Source organism: Nicotiana tabacum, chromosome 16, assembly GCF_000715075.1.
Source record: "Nicotiana tabacum cultivar K326 chromosome 16, ASM71507v2, whole genome shotgun sequence".
Lineage (NCBI taxonomy): Eukaryota > Viridiplantae > Streptophyta > Magnoliopsida > Solanales > Solanaceae > Nicotiana > Nicotiana tabacum.
This window is the reverse complement of record NC_134095.1, coordinates 146,915,118-146,935,243: the sequence shown is the minus strand read 5'-3', so window position 1 is coordinate 146,935,243 and position 20,126 is coordinate 146,915,118. Positions and strand designations below refer to the sequence as shown.

At 37.1% G+C, this 20,126-nt stretch overlaps 2 protein-coding genes across 5 annotated transcripts; one reads left to right on the top strand and one right to left on the bottom strand.

Moving 5' to 3' along the window:
- Positions 1 to 3,354: 3,354 nt before the first annotated feature.
- On the top strand, positions 3,355 to 8,691 carry LOC107801489 (alpha-galactosidase 1-like). Its single transcript, XM_075233452.1, has 15 exons — positions 3,355 to 3,746; positions 4,680 to 4,738; positions 4,865 to 4,921; positions 5,178 to 5,212; positions 5,319 to 5,422; positions 5,513 to 5,588; positions 5,673 to 5,731; positions 5,836 to 5,901; positions 5,992 to 6,075; positions 6,152 to 6,216; positions 6,537 to 6,619; positions 6,721 to 6,811; positions 6,943 to 6,992; positions 7,080 to 7,220; positions 8,368 to 8,691. The coding sequence occupies exons 1-15, from the start codon at positions 3,538 to 3,540 to the stop codon at positions 8,458 to 8,460; spliced, it is 1,272 nt and encodes a 423-aa protein (XP_075089553.1). The 5' UTR covers positions 3,355 to 3,537; the 3' UTR covers positions 8,461 to 8,691.
- Positions 8,692 to 9,080: 389 nt separating this feature from the next.
- On the bottom strand, positions 9,081 to 19,010 carry LOC107801488 (katanin p80 WD40 repeat-containing subunit B1 homolog KTN80.4-like). Of its 4 annotated transcripts, XM_075233449.1 has the most exons (19): positions 18,853 to 18,990; positions 18,647 to 18,757; positions 17,884 to 18,014; positions 17,358 to 17,475; positions 17,048 to 17,274; positions 15,594 to 15,696; positions 14,391 to 14,461; positions 14,173 to 14,247; positions 13,940 to 14,083; positions 13,614 to 13,842; positions 12,900 to 13,424; positions 12,012 to 12,071; positions 11,819 to 11,937; positions 10,780 to 10,944; positions 10,258 to 10,332; positions 10,057 to 10,169; positions 9,844 to 9,960; positions 9,694 to 9,762; positions 9,081 to 9,603 (listed from the first exon to the last, which is right to left on the bottom strand). In XM_075233449.1, exons 2-19 carry the CDS (start codon positions 18,675 to 18,677, stop codon positions 9,540 to 9,542), a joined length of 2,436 nt encoding a protein of 811 aa, XP_075089550.1. In that variant the 5' UTR covers positions 18,678 to 18,757; positions 18,853 to 18,990; the 3' UTR covers positions 9,081 to 9,539. The 4 variants fall into 4 exon arrangements, with proteins under 4 accessions (XP_075089550.1, XP_075089549.1, XP_075089551.1 ...); XM_075233448.1 differs by having other exon boundaries at positions 18,647 to 19,010; XM_075233450.1 differs by having other exon boundaries at positions 9,081 to 9,600; positions 18,647 to 18,999.
- Positions 19,011 to 20,126: the final 1,116 nt, after the last annotated feature.

Below are 20,126 nucleotides of genomic sequence, written 5' to 3'. Positions count from 1 at the left end.
GGTCTCAACTCGCATCGAATCTTCCCAAAATCAGAATCATAACATTAGAATATGCTAAGGGAACGAAGCCCATGCAAAAATAATCAAATTATACCAAAAATCCCGAAATTGACCAAACCCGACCCCCGGACCCACGTCTCGGAATACGATAAAATTTACATCAATGAAATCCTTATCACTCTATGAGTTCATTCATATCAAAAGTACCAAAATCCGGCAACAAATGGCCCCTCAAACCCTCACTCAAAGGTCTCCAACACCAAGCCCTAATTCCCAATTTTTAACCCTTAATTTCCATTAATTTCAAGTCAAATCAGTGGAATAACACCATAGGAACTAGTTTAGGGTCCAAAAACCTTACCTCTATGAAATCTCCTTGAAATCCCTCTTCAAATAGCTCCCTCAAGCTCAAACCCGCATGAAAATGGTGAAAAATAGCTCAAAAATTGCGAAGGATGAAATATATACCATCTGACCCAGGGATTCCGTACCTGCGATCCTACTTCCTCTTCTACGGTCCAACCAACCACATCTGCAGTTTCCACTTAAAGGTCCATTTCTGCATCTGCGATCACATTCTCGCACTTGCGTTACCGCAGGTGCGCTCCTTTAGCCGCTTCTGTGGTTCTAGTTGATCCCCTCTTTGGCCGCATCTGCGGCTCCATCTCCGCTTCTACGAGCCTCCACCTGCGGTCCCCTAGCCGTAGGTGCGGTTATGATAGCAGACTTAGCTTCAGCTGCAATTTCCAAATTCCAAACTTTCCGCCAACCATCCGAAATCACCCCGAGGCCCCCGGTACCTCAATCAAAAGCACAAACAAGCCACATACCAATATCCAAACTTATACAAATCTTTAAAACACCTCAAACAACATCGAATCAACCAAATCACATCAAATTCAAGCTTAAGGTTCCAAAATCTTCCAAATTCCGCTTTTGATCAAACGTCTACCAAACCACGTTCGAATGACCTGAAATTTTACACACACATCTCAACTGACACTACGGACCTATTGCAACTCTCGGAATTCCATTCTGACCCCTATATCAAAATCTCACCTACCAACCAGAAAATGCCAAAATTCCATTTTCACCAATTCAAGCCTAAATCTACTCCAGACATCCAAAACACATTCCGATCACGTTCCTAAGTCCCAAATCATATCTCAAAACTATCCAAACCATCGGAATTCACATCCGAACCCTATTTCACATAAGTCAACATCCGGTTAACTTTTCCAACTTAAGCTCAGTCAAAAGAGACTAAGTGTCTCAAACCTCACCAAAACCTTTCCGAACCCGAGCCAACCAACCCGATAATACATAATACCGATAAACACAGCAATAAGAAGCAGAAACGGAGGAAATAGAGTGGTAACTCATGAGACGATCGGCCGGGTCATCACAACCTTTTTTGCTATGGCATGGGTTGTTACGAACTTGTAGGCTATCTCCTCGAATGTTTCAATCGAGCATGCGGGCAGCTGCGAATACCAAGTCAACGCACCCCCGGTGAAGGTTTCTCTGAACTTCTTCAACAAGATGGAGGATACTTGCTCTTTGGCGAGGTCATTTCCCTTCATTGCAGTGACGTAGTGAGTCACATGATCTTCAGGATCCGTTGTGCCGCCGTATATTTTTGGGTATGGAGGCATTATGAAGGTCTTGGGTATTGCATGTGGTGTAGCTTCGTTGCTATATGGCTGCTCGACAAACCGACCGGCATCCCTTTTTGGTAGGAGTTTTGGGGCGCCTGGTATTTTGTACACCCTTTCTTGATGCTGTTTCATTTGGTCGCAGAGGATTTTGTTCTCGTTCTCCATGTCCTCCATTTTCTTCAGAATGGTTATGAGGGTGTCGTTACCTGCATCACTAACATTATGAGTAATATTTGTTACGGGAGGGGCATGTTGTTCGTCTGTTTCTGGCGCAATGCAGACTTTTGTACCTTCTCTGTTCGACCTTTAGGTGGGCTTGTCAAGAATGTTGGTCAGCGTGTTCATCAACCACGCCTCGAGAAGCTTTTTCATTATCGGTGGCGCCTCTTCCGTTGCGGACATAGAGGCCTCTTTACCGCTTGAGGCTGTGACGCTGTCGTGTGGAGGGGCGAGTTGTTTCGCCTGGGAGAGGTATTTGGTGTTACATCTTCACCCTCCGTTTCATCGGCTTCATTGATGGTGTGGAGAAGATTAGTGGTGAGGTCGGTTATTGCTTTCCTCTTTTCCTCTCTGTGGCCTGCCATGTTAGATTCGTGCACATAAGGAAGTATAGGGTTTTTGCGTCTCCTTTTTTTTAGATCTAGAAGAAACTAAAATTTTAACAAGAAAATCTCCACAGACGGCGTCAAATTATTTGACCAAAAAGTATGAAACTCTTTGTTAAACTAAGTAATGGGATAAGGGATTAATCCTAGTTAAAGATAATATCCCTAGATCTAAAATTAGTTCATATGGATAATGTGTGACCACATGGAAGTAAATTTAATGCGATACATAATAAATGTTGCTGCTTTTAATGTGATGAGGGCGAGTAATAAGTAACAATAAATGACACTAAATGTAAATAAGAAAGAATATTCACCCAATAATAGAAGAGGTGAATGATTCCTTCTTTGACAATGATGAATGACAAAAATATGAGAGAATATTATACACTTTCTCGGATCTGGTGGAAATGACAATGGATTTAATGTAAGAATCGAATCTCTCTCAGAAAGTTGTTCTTTGTATTTCTCTAGAGAGCAAACTTTTCAAAAATGTTCTTATCAAATAAAATATTACATGCATTTTGTCTTATCTCTCCTACTATTTATATGGGATATTCCCAAAGAACCCTAAAAAGTACAACAGAAGGAATATCCAATGGAATATTCCCTTTGAAAGTTTCAAAGTTATGCTAGTCGTTATTTCTGTCCCTGCTACTCGACCTCGGCCTTAATGAGTCACTCGACAGCTCATTCTCGTTAACCACTTATCGACCTAGGTCAAACTGCCCATGACGAGTTACAATTCTCACGCTTGGTCACCTCTTCGTGTCGAATTTCCTCGATCGGATTTTGACCCATACAAATTTAAACTGCAATCAGTTCACATTAAAACTCTGTATGGAGTTTCCTTGCTAACTAATTAATAGGTGATAATTTATTTTTTTCGTAATTTGAAATAAGTTGAGTTTGACAAGGCTTTAAATAGGTAAGAAAAAGATACTCATATAAAAAAAATTTAGATCATCCAATCTAAGAGCAATATGATCAAATCATACGTAGGTCCTACCACAAACCTGAATACGACCACACGAATGAATCTAATTAAAGTACTTCCTTAATTAAATATAGTAACTTTCTAGTTCTAGCATAATAATGAGAGGAGTGTTCGAGAAACGTTAATCTTGTCAATCATTATCTCTTATTCAACGGATAACGTTAGTACTGCGTCAGCATTCAACAGCTCTTATATAACCTCGTACGCTGTAAGAATCCCATAAACGAGAAAATAGTGTAGTGAAGTTTAATTTGTGAAAAAGTAAAGTAATAAAGTGATGGAGATAAGAGTAGGGACAAAGTTACTATTACTTGCATTATGCTTATTGATATCCGCCGTGATTGGTGGTTACTGCCACCGTCTGACGGCGGATATGCGGTGGCAAGTTTTGAACCGAAGGCAGCAGCAAAATGAGAAAGTGGATTCAGTTGACAGTACTCGACGTAATTTGCTCTCCAATGGACTCGGCTTGACTCCTCCTATGGGGTAAATCCTATCGATCTCATCCAATAATATCACTACTAAAAAGTTCCATTACTAAATTCAATTTGATTATTCAGAATGTTCTTTCTTATGTTTTACTGTTTGATTTTCATCTTTTTCCATGTATGATCTTGTAGCATTACTGTTCTTAGTTTAAATATGTATACTCATAGATTTGAACTTTATCGGTTCTGAAATTAAATATTTGTACATATTTAATAGATTTCTTAACACAAATATAGAGTCTCAGCCAAAGCTACTAGATTTCGCCTCTGTGTATACTCAGAGACAGATTCAAAAGTTAAATTTTTAGTTCACCATTGAATGAATAACACTTTTGAAATTATGGATCAAAGTTTAATTTTTTTGAAATTTTAATTTTTTTTTCACGTGTCTATGCTCTGTGTCTAAAATATTTGGTTTTGTTGAACTCGTTATTTATATATACTACGTTTGCAGCCAGAGGTGGAGCTAGCATACGCCTTACAGGCCGAACCCAGTAGCTTTGGTCCAAACTATGTATTTGTCTTATAAAAATTCATCGAATATGTACAAATTATTAATGTAGATTCCGAACTCATAAGCTTCAAATCGTGGCTCCGGCTCTATTTATCCGCCTCTTGCACAAAGTAGTAGTTGGCATGGTAGAGCTCTGCATATATTTGCAGAAAATCCTTGACTCCGTCTCTGTGTTTGTTATGTGTTCCTCCAATTGATTTGTACACATTATGTGTATATATATGTGCGTGTGTGTGTGTTTGAGTTTATGCTATGTTTGTACATATTGCCACAAAAAAGTAGTGGTTGCATGATCCTCTACACCATTTTCTGTAAAATCATGGATCTTGACTTTTTCTTGCAATCAGTTAAGCACAGTCAAATAATCTCTTTAGGCTTTAGCAATTTTAACTAACAAAAACAAAAAATTAATTTTAGGTGGAGTAGTTGGAATCATTTTGGCTGCAACATTGATGAGAAAGTCATAAGAGAAACTGGTAAGTTTTAAGTACTGCACTAAGTGGTTTATCTGTTTTTGTCTGCATTACCTAATTTAGTCCCTGATGTTATAATCAAACAAATTCATATTCATCTATAATGTTGCACTTGTTTTTGGTTGACAGCTGATGCCTTGGTTTCAACTGGTCTTGATAAGCTGGGATATAAATATGTCAATATCGGTATGTCTCTGACTAAACGTTGATCTAGAATTTAGAGGCAGTGTTTGAATCTCTTAACATATACTAGTATATAAATTTTTCAAAATTTTATGTTAAATCTTTTAAATATGTATATAAGACAGTACGTACACGAGCACCCACAGGTTATATGCTAGATCCATCTTTGTATTTGATTCTGCTGTCTACAGCTACCTTCCCTTAGTTATCGACATTGATAAAAGCCTAAAAACTTGTGTATGAACCCCTTTCCTTATAGATGACTGCTGGGCGGAATCTCAACGTGATGATCAGGTATTCTTTGTTTCAACTGAAAACTGTGTTTAGTACTGCAATTCAGCTTATTTTATGTACTATCTTCCTTACTAATTTTCTTTGCTTATAAAATCTAAAATTCCAGGGAAATTTTGCACCTAAAAAGTCCACATTTCCTTCTGGAATGAAAGCTCTAGCTGACTATGTTCACAGTAAAGGTCTTAAGCTAGGAATCTACTCAGACGCAGGGTAACTTGAAGTTGCACATGAAATTCATCTTAAAAAGATATACTTGATCTCGATATTCACCATTTAAGGAGATTTTATTATATTCTGCAGGTATTTTACTTGCAGCAAGAAAATGCCTGGTTCACTTGGTCATGAGGAACAAGATGCAAAAACTTTTGCAGCATGGGTAAGTACAACGTTCCTGATTAATCTTGACAATTAACCATAAAACAATTCGAACATAGTTGTGAATAACAACATCTTCATTCAGGGTATTGATTATTTGAAGTATGATAATTGCAACCATGATGGAACAAAGCCAACTGTGCGGTAAATATTTGGTTTTCTGTTCAACTCGCGAAATCATGTGTGACAGATTCCACTAGTCGTCTACCGTGTGTTCTTTTCTTAACCGGGGATCCTGTCTTGTGTAGATATCCTGTAATGACAAGAGCTCTAATGAGTGCTGGACGACCTATCTTCTTTAGTCTTTGTGAATGGTGACAACTTCTTCCTAAATGAGCCCATGGTTTCCTGCTCTCATTTTGACATTATTGTAGTGAACTTATGTGCCTATTTATTTCAAATAGGGGCGACTTGCATCCGGCATTGTGGGGTGGCAAAGTAGGTAATAGCTGGAGAAACACAAACGATATCACTGATACATGGGAAAGGTAATGGTTAAAAATAGGTCTTTGAATCGGCAGATTTCATGACTTGATCTAGTATTCATCTTTATTTCTTTGACAGCATGATTTCTAGAGCAGACCAGAATGAAGTTTATGCAGAACTTGCAAGGCCTGGTGGCTGGAATGGTTAGTTTTTGGATACTTTTTAGTTTTTTCTTAAATCTCTATAGTTTAGCTGTTAGAGAGAGCATACTGTTAATTACTTAATTATATTATGTCTCAACACGCCCTCTCTCGGGTGGGTCGATTCTTTTTCATTGACCAAACATGTGGAAATATTCTTTCTGCGTTTGAGTGGCCATGAGACTTAAACCTATGACTTTTTGCATACTCCGATACCATGTTAATGTGTGATCATCACATTTTAAAAGTTTAGCTGTTCAAGCGAACACATTTTTAATTACTTAATTATATTATGTTCCGCACTTGCAATTGTTTCCAATCAGATCCCGACATGCTTGAGGTGGGAAATGGAGGTATGACAAAGGATGAATACATTGTCCACTTTAGTCTCTGGGTGATTTCAAAGGTAAAAGAACAGGCAAATTTATATTTCACTTTTTATTAGGACTATTTGTGCTTCTCAGGACAGAATGTATGAACCATTTTGTACATCCTTGCTAATTCCAGGCTCCCCTTATCATCGGTTGTGATGTGAGAAACTTATCAAATGATACCAAAGAAATACTTGACAACAAGGAGGTCATTGCTGTAAACCAAGGTACTAAACTGCATAATATGTTAACTGCAACTAGTCATTTGTTATAATTCACACACGATAACAAAGATAGGAGCTAGATCCGTTCCGTTGTTTTCAAAGGTATTAGCAACTCAATCATTTGCTTTAAACAGATGAATTAGGCGTCCAGGGCAAAAAGGTCAGAATGGAAGGCGATATTGAGGTAAATAATCTATATATAATTTAACTTTTTTCCATGGCGATTTCGCATATTGCAGACACTAATCTTTTCACATTCTATTACGACCAGGTCTGGGCAGGGCCTTTATCAGGCTATAGAGTAGCTTTAGTGCTTCTCAACCGTGGTCCTCAGAAATATGAAATAACAGCACACTGGGATGACATTGGAATCCCTCCTAACAGCGTCGTAGAGGCAAGAGATCTTTGGGAGGTATGTCTTTGTTACATTTCCTAATCTGTCTTTGCTATAAATTGATACTTTCTTGTTGATCTTGTTTATTTGATCAACTATGTGACCAAATACTCTGTATGCCTAGATTAGACTCACCAATGTAAAAAGGGTAAATATGACATGGATACAAGTACTTCATAGACCATAGTGATCCTTTAGAATGCTCTGGAAAAACATTAAATAACTTGAACATACTTGTGAATTTTACATACCTCTACATAATACTTAGCCGGATCCATAGAATAATCTATTTTCTCAGCCAGATCAATAAAGTAGTCTATCATCAGGGGCGGAGCTACCCTTATGTTAGGAGAGTCAATTGTTAGTAGGTAGTTCAGCATTTTCCTAGTCGGTCAGTGTCGTGTTTTAGTATGTTAGTGGTACATGTTGTGCTCATACTATTTTTTAGGACCTTATCACTGCACTGATTATTGATATTGCTTTTCTAGGTATATTTTCTAACTCGTGTCTTGCTGGTACTATCTTTCTAGCTACGTTGTTTTTACTATTCTATTATATCTTTTCATCTTCTCGTACCGATAGTCAATTGGAAATAGCCTCTTTACCCCAGGGTAGGGGTAAGGTCTGTGTACACACTACCCTCCCCAAGCCCCACTTGTGAGATTATACTGCGCGGTTGTTGTTGTTGTTGTTGTTGAACCCCTTAGCTTATTTGTGTGTGTATTTATTTATATTTCACTCCCCTTAGTGAAGATCCTTACTCCGCCAATGTCTATCGTTCACCATTTTCGGAAGTTAAGGGGAAAAAAATGTTTACAATTATTCACTCGCTGATTGCTAGCCCTTTTACGCATTATGGATTTAATGTGGCATATTCTTGCTGCAAATAACATGGGCACAATTTAACCCTCGGGGGTTGGCCTGGTGGCAATTGACTTGAGCCTTGAGGTTTGCTCCCTTTCAAGGTCTCAAGTTCGAAACCCACTGGGTGCAAACAATTTCTGAGGGCCATCGGATTTGGGTAAAACCTGAATTAACCGTGGTGCACTTGCGGGAAACTCCTTGCCGAGGGCCTGTGCACCCCCGGAAATAGTCGGGGCTCGAAGAGAATCGGACACCCGGTGCAAATCAAAAAAAATAACATGGGCACAATTTTGATATGCAGCACAAGATATTGAATACAAGATTTGAAGGGAATTTGACAGCTACAGTGAACTCTCATGCATGCAAGATGTATGTATTAAAGCCTATTGCTTGAGGACTCAGAGAATGGTTGGCACCAGACTTCTCAGTCTCTTCGTCTCAATTTGTTATGTTTTATTACAAAATTAAACTAGTCATTCGTCGAACATATACAAAGGATTAAACATCACTAATATGAAGGGATGCAAAATCCTGTCATAATGTATGAGTTACCTTTCTCATTTTGGTTGTCAACTTCAGTACCACATCCTATTAATGGATATATTTGACCAGAATCTTTTCTTGAGTTTGACCTGTATTTCAGTAGATGATTCTGCCTGCAATGCATTTTGCGTAAAATATATTTTCAAGCAGGAAGACATAAGCCTAATGTTAGTATATGTCAAAGCAAAGCACTAGTAACCTGTATTTCTTTTATATGAAGCCAGTTACCTTCATTTCTTTTAGGTATATGAATTGTTCGAGTGATTTAGGCCTTTTTTTTCCTTGAATAAAATTATTGTATGAAACCAAATTTGCATTCTGTATGACCTCCCTAACCATAAGGCAGTGGAAACGTAGAATTGACAGTGTACCATGGTGCAGTTTATTTTTGTTATATATATCAAATTCCGCCATGGTGCAGTTTAGTGGTTAGTAAAGCTATATGATAAGATAGGTACAAGAATGTCAAGATACCACAAGGTTTAGATACCGTTACATATATCAATCAACTCTGCCTCAATCTCAAAAAAGTTGAGTGGGCTATTGTTTAGACACCCTTGCATAATATACTAATTATCACAACTGATACATGATTTCACTCAAGAAACCTACAATTACAAAGAATAATATGTAGTCGGGTTAGATGAGAGCAAGTACGATGGATCCTTCTCCAACAAGCAGGTTCATTAGCAGCAACATTAAATCAGCAGCAGTGTAGAACAGGTTTTTCAATGATCAGTGAAAATGTAAGGAATTAGTAGAGTCAGTGTTCAATCCTGGCAGGAATGTAATACACAGGACTCTAGCACGGCAAGATACAAAAGCATGCAGTGCAGGTAGCTTCGGATCTACAATGGTAGCTCAAGTTCAGCACCATCATCATTACTTTACCAAAATATTGGATCGCTATTCCTTGAGATAACAGTAAACTCATGAAACTTCTTGAAGTGCAAGACTCAGCTCCTGAGCAGATTTGGCAATGGATCCTCCTCTTCTAGATAAAAAAAGGTACAGAAATAGAGATATGTAAGCGATGTAACCTTTCCACGGACCACACAAGGTTGGTTAAGATGCTTTGACATACCTAGAAAGAGCAGGCAGATGATTCTTGACTTTTTCAAGCTCAATAAAGCAGAGATTGCAGCGCTCCATCCTTTGTTGTCAATAAGCAATAAAACAGTTCAAATTAGATCTAGAAAGAACATGATAAGTATAACAAAACATGTAATAATACCTTTTCTCCGCCTCAATATCAACACCAACTGATGTTGGAGTAGACAACGAAGTATAAATCAGTGGACCAAATACTCTAACAAGTTTGAGCAGCATGTTTAATGAAATATCTTGATGCCTAAAGGAAGTCCACCAAGAAGTAAACATGTCAATCATGGAAGCTTTCGAACAATGTTAGCCGAAGAAAACGAAAATAAAGCTCAATTAGTTCTACCTATCCAACTTGCTCTGAAGCAGCCCCGTGAGAAGTGGTAATAGGCATGTGCAAATCTCTAATGTGATAATGTCAATTTTCTCAGTCAAGAAGCTCACCAAATCAGCAAGCACCTGTATAAGCGTCAGTAAATGGTAAACTTATGGTGTTAAAAAGGTAAGTACTGAGATAAAAAGTAGGGCACAAAAGCAATAGACTTACAGCATTATCTGCCATCTTCTCCAGTGCACTTACTGCCCCTTTAATATCATGTCTTTGCCAGTACTGGTACACAACCTACAAAAGGTCAAAATCTATATCTGATTAAGCGGACTCTTGAAGACCAATATAACATGGTATGTTCCTGGTAGTCCTTTTAATCTCATAGCCGACAAGTGAGGCTTGCTCAGTTGGTAAAAGCACCTCCACCTACGACCGTTAGGTCTTGGGTTCGAGTCACCATGGAGGGGAAGTGTGGAAACACTATAGATCCTCCTAATTTGGGAGGGGTTTAAAAAAATAAAAAAAAATAAAAAAAAATCTCATAGCCGTTAGTCGCTTAGCCAAATCACCTGCAAATGAGTAGGCTAAACATTGCATGCAGGTCATCATCTCATGATAATGCAAATCGCTTATAAGGGACTTGAACACATAAATTAGTTACAAGGGACTGAAAAAGCTTTATAATAGCCAGACACAAATTTCAGCATCAAATAACCACTAGTGAGTTTTCCAAATTGCTACCTGTAATTTAGCCAAACGAGATTGCAGCGAGCCAACAAATTGGTTGTGCTGTTCCATCAACACCGCAATGGTATCCTCATCGGCAGCAACAACCACCTCACTTACAGCTGAAAGGGGGTCTTCTCTCTTTTCATGTATGATTATTGAATTACGATGAGTTAAATTCTGTGTCAGGAAAGACAGAAATTTACTATTTTCACATAAATGACTTTAATCCTATGACATTCATGGAAGAAACAACTAAATCATGAACATTACGTGGAAAACTTTTTCAGGTATTAACAGTTGTATGTTCCAGCGATCACGTGTCCTAACGTATTGTCTATGTAGCCATAGAAATGCTTGTCTATCTATGAGATCTCCACAACTACTACACTACTAAATGAAATTGCAGTTGCCGTCCAATATTCTTCTCTAATAATAAGGAACTTTGTCAGCAGTAGAGCTACCAACCAAAATGATAGAGATCAAACAAAATTTGGGAAAAGGAAGTTCCAATGATGAATTTAGTTTTCCTTTTCCCTCAATAGTGGCATGCTAACTGCCCCACTGCGAGCACCGCCCTTGTGATTCCTGTTTGAATTAACATGTCTTGGGTTCTACCTTTTGCTCTTTCGGTTGGATAAATCAGGAATCGGGTTTCCGATGATTGTTGTTAGGTTGGTGATTTTGCACCCTTGCTGATTTTGTTATTTTAACACTGAGAGCCTTCAAGTTTTATGTTGGGCCAAGCATTATCTTCCCAAGCCTGGCAGAGTTTTGACTCAGCTCGGCTTAAGTGCACTCCTAACTATCAACTGAAACACCAGTCTCCATGTTCCTGTACTATCCTTTTCCATGATTGTGAAGGACCTAATATAACAAAAAATAATTCCACAAGGTGTACGTGGAAGCAAATCACTGAAATGCTCCCACATCCTTTGTATAATCATCATTAAATTAAGCAACAAATGGTTAATATTAATAGAAGAGCAAAATCTCAAGATGAAAAAACATTTGGAATAATAAAAATTCAGAACATCTCAGATTTGACTCATACCATATTGGTTGGAACCACATCCGGATCAGGTACCGCCCGGGCAATGCAGGAAGCAAGACCCTCATAATTAGGAACTCTGTCTCTCTTTTCCAAATTTGCAACAGTAGACTGTGTCCTTCCTAATTTTCCAAATTCAACACAGTGAGACGACCTTAACTGAGAAGTGCACTAATGGCAATAAAGAATGGTCTACCTCTTAGTTGACCTTGCATGGAATAAGGATTCCTATTTAGAATATTTCCACGGGCTTCATCTGCAACAAATGGTAAGTTTAACCAGTATAGTTAGTTCAAATTATTCCAAAGAAAAGGAAAAAGAAAAATACATTTGTTGGCAAACACAAAACTGAACACATCTTTTAAGAAATTGTACTGAGTAGAAGAAAGTAAAAAATTATGGGGAAAAACTACAGAAATGAATAAAGCAAAGGATTAAACAAAAAAGCCTTTTCCCTTCCATAGAAATTATGGTGATGGTCAGTTGAAATAGTCAGAAAATAAGAAACACAAACAAGGAACCTTGTTTGCTCAAAGAAGATTACTGAAATGTTGGCAAGGGAAACACAATTAATTAAGTATTTTATCAAAATATAACTAATTAAAATATGAATAAAATCAAGATAAGAAAAATGTGACATGAAAGGCAAGACGCACACGCTTACATATATGAAGTAGATACGGATACATACACACATATTAAAGATATTTAATTTCCTCTGTGTCCATTATGACATCCCTTTGGTTCCACAAGTAAAAGAATTTTACTGGTATACATTCACTTAACCGCTGAGAACCAAACAGGAGGACAAACACTGGGCTTTCTACAGCCAAACATTCCTCATAAAGCATCCAGCTTTCTTTTTTCTTTTTCTTTTTCTTTTCCTTTTTTTCTGTTGATAAAAATAGCATCCAGTTAGTAGTATATCTACGCAACTTACCACTAAAGAATGGTGCTAAATTTCTAGATCTAATAGAGGGCGCGTACATAAGTTATACTGAATGGGAAACCATACCTAACAACATTTCAAAAAAAATCACAGCACACAAAAACATAGCAGACGAAAAAGGTCAAGAAAACGCACAATCTTCAATTTGGTGTCTGGAAAGCGATTCCGATGCTGTATCCATTTCATGTTTTGTGGAAACTAAATTCTTGTCATCATTCACGTTTCTGTCAGTAGCAGCATTTCCAAATATTGAGCATTTAACAAAAGGGAAAATGTTCCTATCTGCAGGACTGCTACTTTCAATAGCCTTAGGTACTTCAACTTCAGACTGTGCTGCAGCAGTCGGCCTCCCAAGGTTTTCGTTGGGGGTAGGAGACTTCCAATCAGATACTTTTGGCTGCAATCTTTGTGGCATTTCCCTTCCTGCAACTCCTCCTTTCCTGCGTTCGGATGCCAGCTCCATTCTTTCATTATTTCTTGGGACAAGAACAGGTATTATCTCTGATTTATTGACAATAGAAGCATTTTCTGTTGACTGGCCTTTTGACGAATTCCTCTTTACACCAGTCGTATTAGGAACTGTTCTTGAGCTGATTGGAGGTGCTCTTGGACCAGTACTGAGATTGATTTTTTGTGAAGTGTCAGGAGTATCCGTGATAGCTTCATTCAAAAGATAAGTGAGAGTCAAATATATTGTGGCAGCCAAACTTAGATAAAAGAAGATAATCAAAGGCTAGTAGCTCGAAAATAAGTCACAAACGGGGAATTAAAGATGCAGAGTAAAAACTTAAGATAAGGTGTCAAGCTAATACTGTTAGGCAAACATATTAAAAAGGAAGAGTAGCATACTAGTAAGAGTAGTAGAATCCTTCTGAAGATCCTTGTTGTGTGACAAAGAAAGTCTTCCAAAATACTTGGATTCTTTCACAGGATCAGAGTTTTGTGAACTTAATAGTCTCCCGAAACTTGCATCTGTGGCATCCTCAGCCGGAGTGGATAAATTCGCTCTCAAATTGGATTTCACTACTGAGTGACCATTTAATCGTGTAGTACTATCCACTGTATATGGTTCAAGACACTGCAAAAGACAAACACGACAAAGTTAGACATTACTTCAAAATCTCAGAAGAAGCAAAACATCAAAAACAATTTCAATGGAAAAAGGTAACACTTACTGAAATATCGACAACCCACACTCCAACACAACTTTGATTGTAAGAACATCCAAGAAGTTTTCCTTCATGAATACTAAGATCAGACAATGTAGACCAGCCAACATCTACTGTATCATGATACCTAATTGGTTCCCACGAGAAAACCTACAAAAAAAGACTACTTTCTTTAGGGGGACTAAATGCCACATTGTATTAACGAGCTGTTTCTCAAAGAACAGCAAATGCATGCCTACCTTCAAATTCTCATGTAAACCACAAAGAAGGGTTCTTCCATCGGTATTAAAGGCCATGCAACGCACTCCTGTTGTCTAGATTTGAGATAAAAACAGTAATGTTTATTATAATGAAAATTCAAGCAGTCGCCAAGACACATGAGAAACATTCAGCAGTTATACTGTAATGACAAAAGGAGATCAAAGAGAAGACCCAAACAAAGATGACTACAACAAACCTCAGGTCCAGCAGAACCTATGAGTTCAAAAGTTTCAAGGTCCCAGAATTTAACTGTTTTGTCAGCAGAACCTGGTAAGCCAAAAACCAAGAACAAATTACAAGGCATCCGACAACTTTGATGATAAGAGATAATGCAGCACAACTCTCAAGGTGACCTTTTTTAATTAATTTGAGCCCTTTCTCCAATCCTCACACACACCTACCCCTACCCCGCCCTGAATTTGGTTAGGTTAACAGCACTAATAGCCTGCAACTGAAGATGCACGCTTCAATTAAGTGAACACCTTAAAATTTCTCAAAACTTAATACAGTATTTTCATGTCTCGGTTCCCCCTCCCTCTTTCTCAACTGCCAATTTAATCACGAAAAAAGAACCAACTGGTAAAACTTAATCTCCAATAATTCGACACAAAAATATAGACATCACTTTTAAAATGGGGTTCCTGGTATATTTTCAGCAGAAATGCCTCAGGAGAACCTCAAAGCTAAATTGAAACTAATCACTACTGGGGAAAAGAGCGCTATTGTTCAGATTTCCTTTTATTTTGGTTGAAGAAGGAAAACTCAACAACGAGGAAAGAAGAGAGTATTGTTTCATGGGGCAAGCAACGTTTATATGAAAAACATATTGCTGGGTATCAACTCCCCTACATATATGCACCAAAATGAGACAAAGCATTTCTATATACTTCTTACGTAAATACTTACATAAGAAAACAGATTTCTTATATATAAGTAGACAAATCAGTTCTATAGATAGTACCCCAAGGTGGAAACCAACAGATCTGATTGGAGAGGAAAGGACTAAACTGGAGATATTGGATACTGGAAGAACAAAAAAATAAGAAACAAGAACGAAACTAATCACAGTGGATAAACTTATTTAGAGCATGAAGAATCAGTACGCAGAACTTATCAAATCTGGTCATAAGTCCAGATAAATGAGTATACTCTTCTCAATTTGTCATTTCCTTTTCAAAATGTCTGGTTATTTTTTCCTCAGAATATCACCACAGGAAAAGTTTAGGTTGCCACTAGAATCAAATTCTACATAGATCATGGCATACATCAGCGAACTCATTTCAGGAATATAACAAAAGTTGCAGGAGGATGTACAAGACAACAAGAAGTATAACCTTCACTTAAACTCCAGGTTTCTGGGAAAAGAACAATGTAGCACAATGTCAAAGCTTTGTCTAACCTGTTGCCAGTAAAAATTCATGAGGATGAAAGTCTATTGACCGAATTTGTCCTTCATGACATTTGAAATCATGTAAAAGCTTTCCTGCAGTTAAATCCCATATCTGCCACAACACCAAATCTATTATTAGGATAATCATACTTAAGGAGCTTAAAAGCTGTTACACCTACTTGATATCAAGCAAACCAATAATGTCCTAGAAAGAGAGCCACGCGGAACAAGGAGACCACTTGAAAGAATAGATTTTAAACACAAAAAGTGCAACAAAAATTCGACAAGGCTCCTGGGGATTTTTGCGAAAACTGAATCGCGCGCTTAAAAAATAACAAAAATTACTTCATATAAATGAACTTAGTAGTTGCAACATCAAATTTGCACTTAACATTACTAATTTTAACGTCCAATATACAATAATAACAGTATGAATCTGAATTCAAATTCAATATGTCAAGATGTAATCTCAGACAAGCCACTTCAATCAAAATATGATCTCTTTTGTTCTTCAATTGATCTGACAAAAATATAAGTTTGCATAATTTAATTTCATATTTAATTGCCTAAGTAAACTGTATTAATTGTTACTCTGATTACATGTTTTTTGTTTTCTAACAATCAGCCTATAAATCAAGAATTGAAACAATACAAAACAAATAAGAGAACAGATAAGAGAACAAAATAAGAACTTTGATAACAAGAGACTAGAAGAAAGATGCAGGTAGGAAGCCCATATACGAAGTAGCAAAGAAAAGGAACCGCACACCAAAAGAAGAAGAAAGGATCTTCGTGAAGAAAGAAGAAGGGAATAAAGAGCAAATCAAGAGAAGCGGAGAAATAAGATTAGTGGCAAAGAGTCGACCCAAACTGGAAAAGAAGAAGATGATGGCAACGATTAGAAGAATGAGTGTCGAACTATCATTTTATAATCCTTTAAAGACAGATTCAAAGAAATTCCTTCTCACTTAGAATGCTATGCACTTCATTGCTGCAACCACACACTTCTTGCAAGTTGCATCACTTCACCCATAAGAACTGATAACCCCTCGCTTTGCATCACTGTCACTTTAAGTCGTGAAGCGCCACTTTTTAGTAACAGTGGTTTTCATCATGGTCATAAAAATGTGTTAAGTACATCCATCATTCAATCATCCCATGACCATGTTTAAGCTAGCAATGGACTAACCTATAACGAAGTAAATCCAAAACAAGTAGCTTCTGTAAGATGCAGCAAGTTTGAAGTCATCAACATAAGTGAATGTTTCATAAGTTGGTGAATGGCAATAATCATATGTCCTTTTTTTCTTTTTTACCTTTTTGAGTTTTGTGGTTTAGACATCATCCAAAACAGTACTAAGAACATATGAAATGGCTCCACCCAACCATAAGAAGGCACATCAATGTGTAAGTTCGCAAATATATTACTGAACAAGGAAAAACATGAAAGGGAGAAGTCTGACCTTTACGGTACTGTCTTCTCCACCAGATACAACCCAGCGGCCATCTGGCGTGAACCTGATGGTGTTGACACCTCTACTGTGCCCTTTGTATGTGTGAGTGCACCCTTTGCGTCTAATATCCCATATCTTTAGATTTGTGTCCAGAGACCCAGATGCAAAGAACTCACCAAAGGGATGGAAGTCCAATGATATACAATTGGATCTATGTCCAGTGAGAGTCCGAAGAACTGAGATAGACAGAGAGTGAATTTATAAATTTCACAGTAAACAACAAACAAAATGAAAAGAAAAAAGATTATAACAAGCATACTCTTGGCCTCCTCTAAATCCCAAAGCTTGATAGTACCACTTGCTGCTCCTGCAGCTACCAGAACTTCTGAAGAATCAAAGCTAACTGAATCAATTCCGCTTGAATGACCTGACAAACTCTACACAAGAATACAGATACAGGACCATGTGTAAAAACAAAGGATATTGCCGCTAAAAGTTTTGCATCTTAACAAACAAAGAAAGTTATAACGTAAAGGTTAAGCCCCAAACAACAGCCTCAATCAAGGAAAACATTTTCCAGAAAGAAATTTTCTCCTGCTCTCCAATACTCACTCAAAAAGTCATTTTCCCTCTTTTAGTTGCCAGAAAAAGATTTAAACATAACAGATTTTGCTGCTTCAGAGTGTAAATTATATTTTATGATTAAGTATTCACCACTTGTACTCATATAGCTTCCTTTTTGGTTAAAGATAAAACACATTTTGATCTCAATGCAATTATATACATAACAAAGGAATTGAAAGTACAGCTAAAAGAGAGAAAAAAATACTCCAGTAGGTACTAACCAATATGGCATCAGGCTTGCCAATGGACCAGAGGTTAACCTTGTGATCTTCTCCCCCGGTTACAAGAACCCTGGATGATTTCCTCCCTATCTTTAAGCTATTCACGCTTAAAGAATGTGCTACAAATTCCTCTAATTACAAAGAATTGTCAAGGTCTGCAAATTATAGCTTCAGTTCTCAAATGTACCATTCATTCCCCTCCACCCCCATGTTTCCACAATAACAACAACTAAGCCTCAGTACCAAACAAGTCAGGGTCGACTATACTAATCCTTTTTTTTTTTTGAGAATAAAGGTCGACTATACGAATCCTCACTGAACACGTTACTCCATTTAAACTCATCTCATGCCAAGATTATGCAAAGAGTTTAAGATTTATGCACTGCTATGTACTTTTTTTTTTCACACCATAAGGTCATTAAAAGGTAATAGTAGCTAATTTCATTTAATAAGCACTAATTAGTAACATGTAATAAAGGGTAAGTAATGCTTTAACACATTAAATTGCACTCATGATGAAAAAAACTCTACACTATATATAACTTAAAATCTTATACTAATACTCCCCCTTTACTATACAATAAACAAAAATCATTAAGAGCCTAATCAAACCTATTGGTCTACCTACCACCCATATCAATCTTCTATATTCGTCTACATTTTTCAATAATTATGAAGAAATTGTGTCCCTATATGCTCAATTGCAAGCCAAATAGCAAAATTAAGCAAATAAATTGAAATTTTAAAATAAAAACAAGGATACGTAGCTTATAAGCACGTTTAGTGGTTGTCATTGAGAAATTCAAAACAAGGCATCAACTTGTCGATTCACAGAGCATACCGCATTCAATAAACCCCTTGATTTTTGTCCTTTCTGATAGAATTTAGAGTCAGTGGATTCGAAGTAAAATGCATTAAATATATTTTATATATTATAGGAGAAATGAGTAGGTTCGGTAGAAAGCTTACAATGTATAAAGGCTGAGAATTTGGGGATTATTTTATGGAGGATAAATTGAAAACTAAAATGGCATAGAAATGTTAACAATGGCGAAATGCAGAAGGAGAAAAAGAAAATTTGAGAAGGTGAAAAGAAGAAGGAGAAATGGCGCTTTCGAGATGACAAAATTAGTAAATCAATTTTTAATTTCAAAATGATTCAGAAAAAATGGAAGTGCAGCCTATCTCAGCCGTTAATCACTGGACGAGACCTCATCCAACGGCTGAGATCTGAACTATTTTTGTAAAATGACTTTTTAAAATTTTGAACAAAGTAGGGGTTTTATGTAATCATTTTTTTTATTTTACTTTATAGAAAGGAAAAGGTGAAGTTTAATTATTTAAGGCTTCTACTTTCTTTCTTTCTCATATTTAGAAAGGGAGTTGTGTGTAGTAATGATTAAAGTGTAATTATCTTATATTTAACTCGTATGGTTATTTTGTTCCAAATTAAAATTTGTGGTTTATCAACACTTTATAATTTGAAGTTAGAGAGGGAAGACAAAGGAATAAAGAAAGAGTAAAAGCAATTTGGAGGGAAGACAACTCAAAAGAAAAATCTTGAGAATATTTTCAAAAAATAGCTATTTAAGAGCATTCTATAAGGGGCCGTTTGATTTAGAATATTATAATTCTGCAATTGTAATCTCATATCCAATATGAAATAGTCAATACTGAAACTTTGCTATAAAATTTATCCTAATATTAGCTAAAATCTATGTATACGGTCAAGATCAAGGAGCCCGATTTCGAAATCTTAAATTGGGCTATAAGTCCGAGTCCAGGCGACTCGAAGTGGGGGTCAGACCCAGCTGAAGTAGACACACCTCGAGGGAGCAAATCGAAGGCCTGACACGACCTACATCGAGGGCAATACAATTTCGAGGACACTCAAGAAAGAGCGGGAATTTCTCAAGTACACGTGGATCAAGGCATGAATTAAAAGATAAGATTTGTACGAGATGGTACAGGTCCGTACATTCTTTGCCACAATTAGGAATGTACTGTATTGGGGTTTTCTCCCCCTATATAAGGGGGATCCCAATCATTTTTAAAGATATCTCATTCACTGCAATAGAATATTCTATTCTGCTTTTCTCGTTTACCGTGCTCAACAATTGTTCTTCAGCTTTATCATTTTTACTTTATTGTTCATACTTTATTGGTTCTTAGCTCACCTCGAGGCCCCCGAGATTATGGAGCTCGAGGTCTCCGCTGCTCCAGCAACACTCAATTTTTCTTAC

Coding starts and splice junctions, on each gene's coding strand:
- LOC107801489 (XM_075233452.1), top strand. CDS start 3,538: ATGGAGATAAGAGTAGGGACAAAGTTACTATTACTTGCATTATGCTTA. Junction 5,589..5,672: donor CAAAAACTTTTGCAGCATGG/GTAAGTACAACG, acceptor ATCTTCATTCAG/GGTATTGATTATTTGAAGTA. Junction 6,076..6,151: donor ATCACTGATACATGGGAAAG/GTAATGGTTAAA, acceptor TTTCTTTGACAG/CATGATTTCTAGAGCAGACC.
- LOC107801488 (XM_075233448.1), bottom strand. CDS start 18,677: ATGACAACCACTAAACGTGCTTATAAGCTAC. Junction 13,425..13,613: donor GGATTCTACTACTCTTACTA/GTATGCTACTCT, acceptor TTTTGAATGAAG/CTATCACGGATACTCCTGAC. Junction 10,170..10,257: donor AGAAGATGGCAGATAATGCT/GTAAGTCTATTG, acceptor ACGCTTATACAG/GTGCTTGCTGATTTGGTGAG.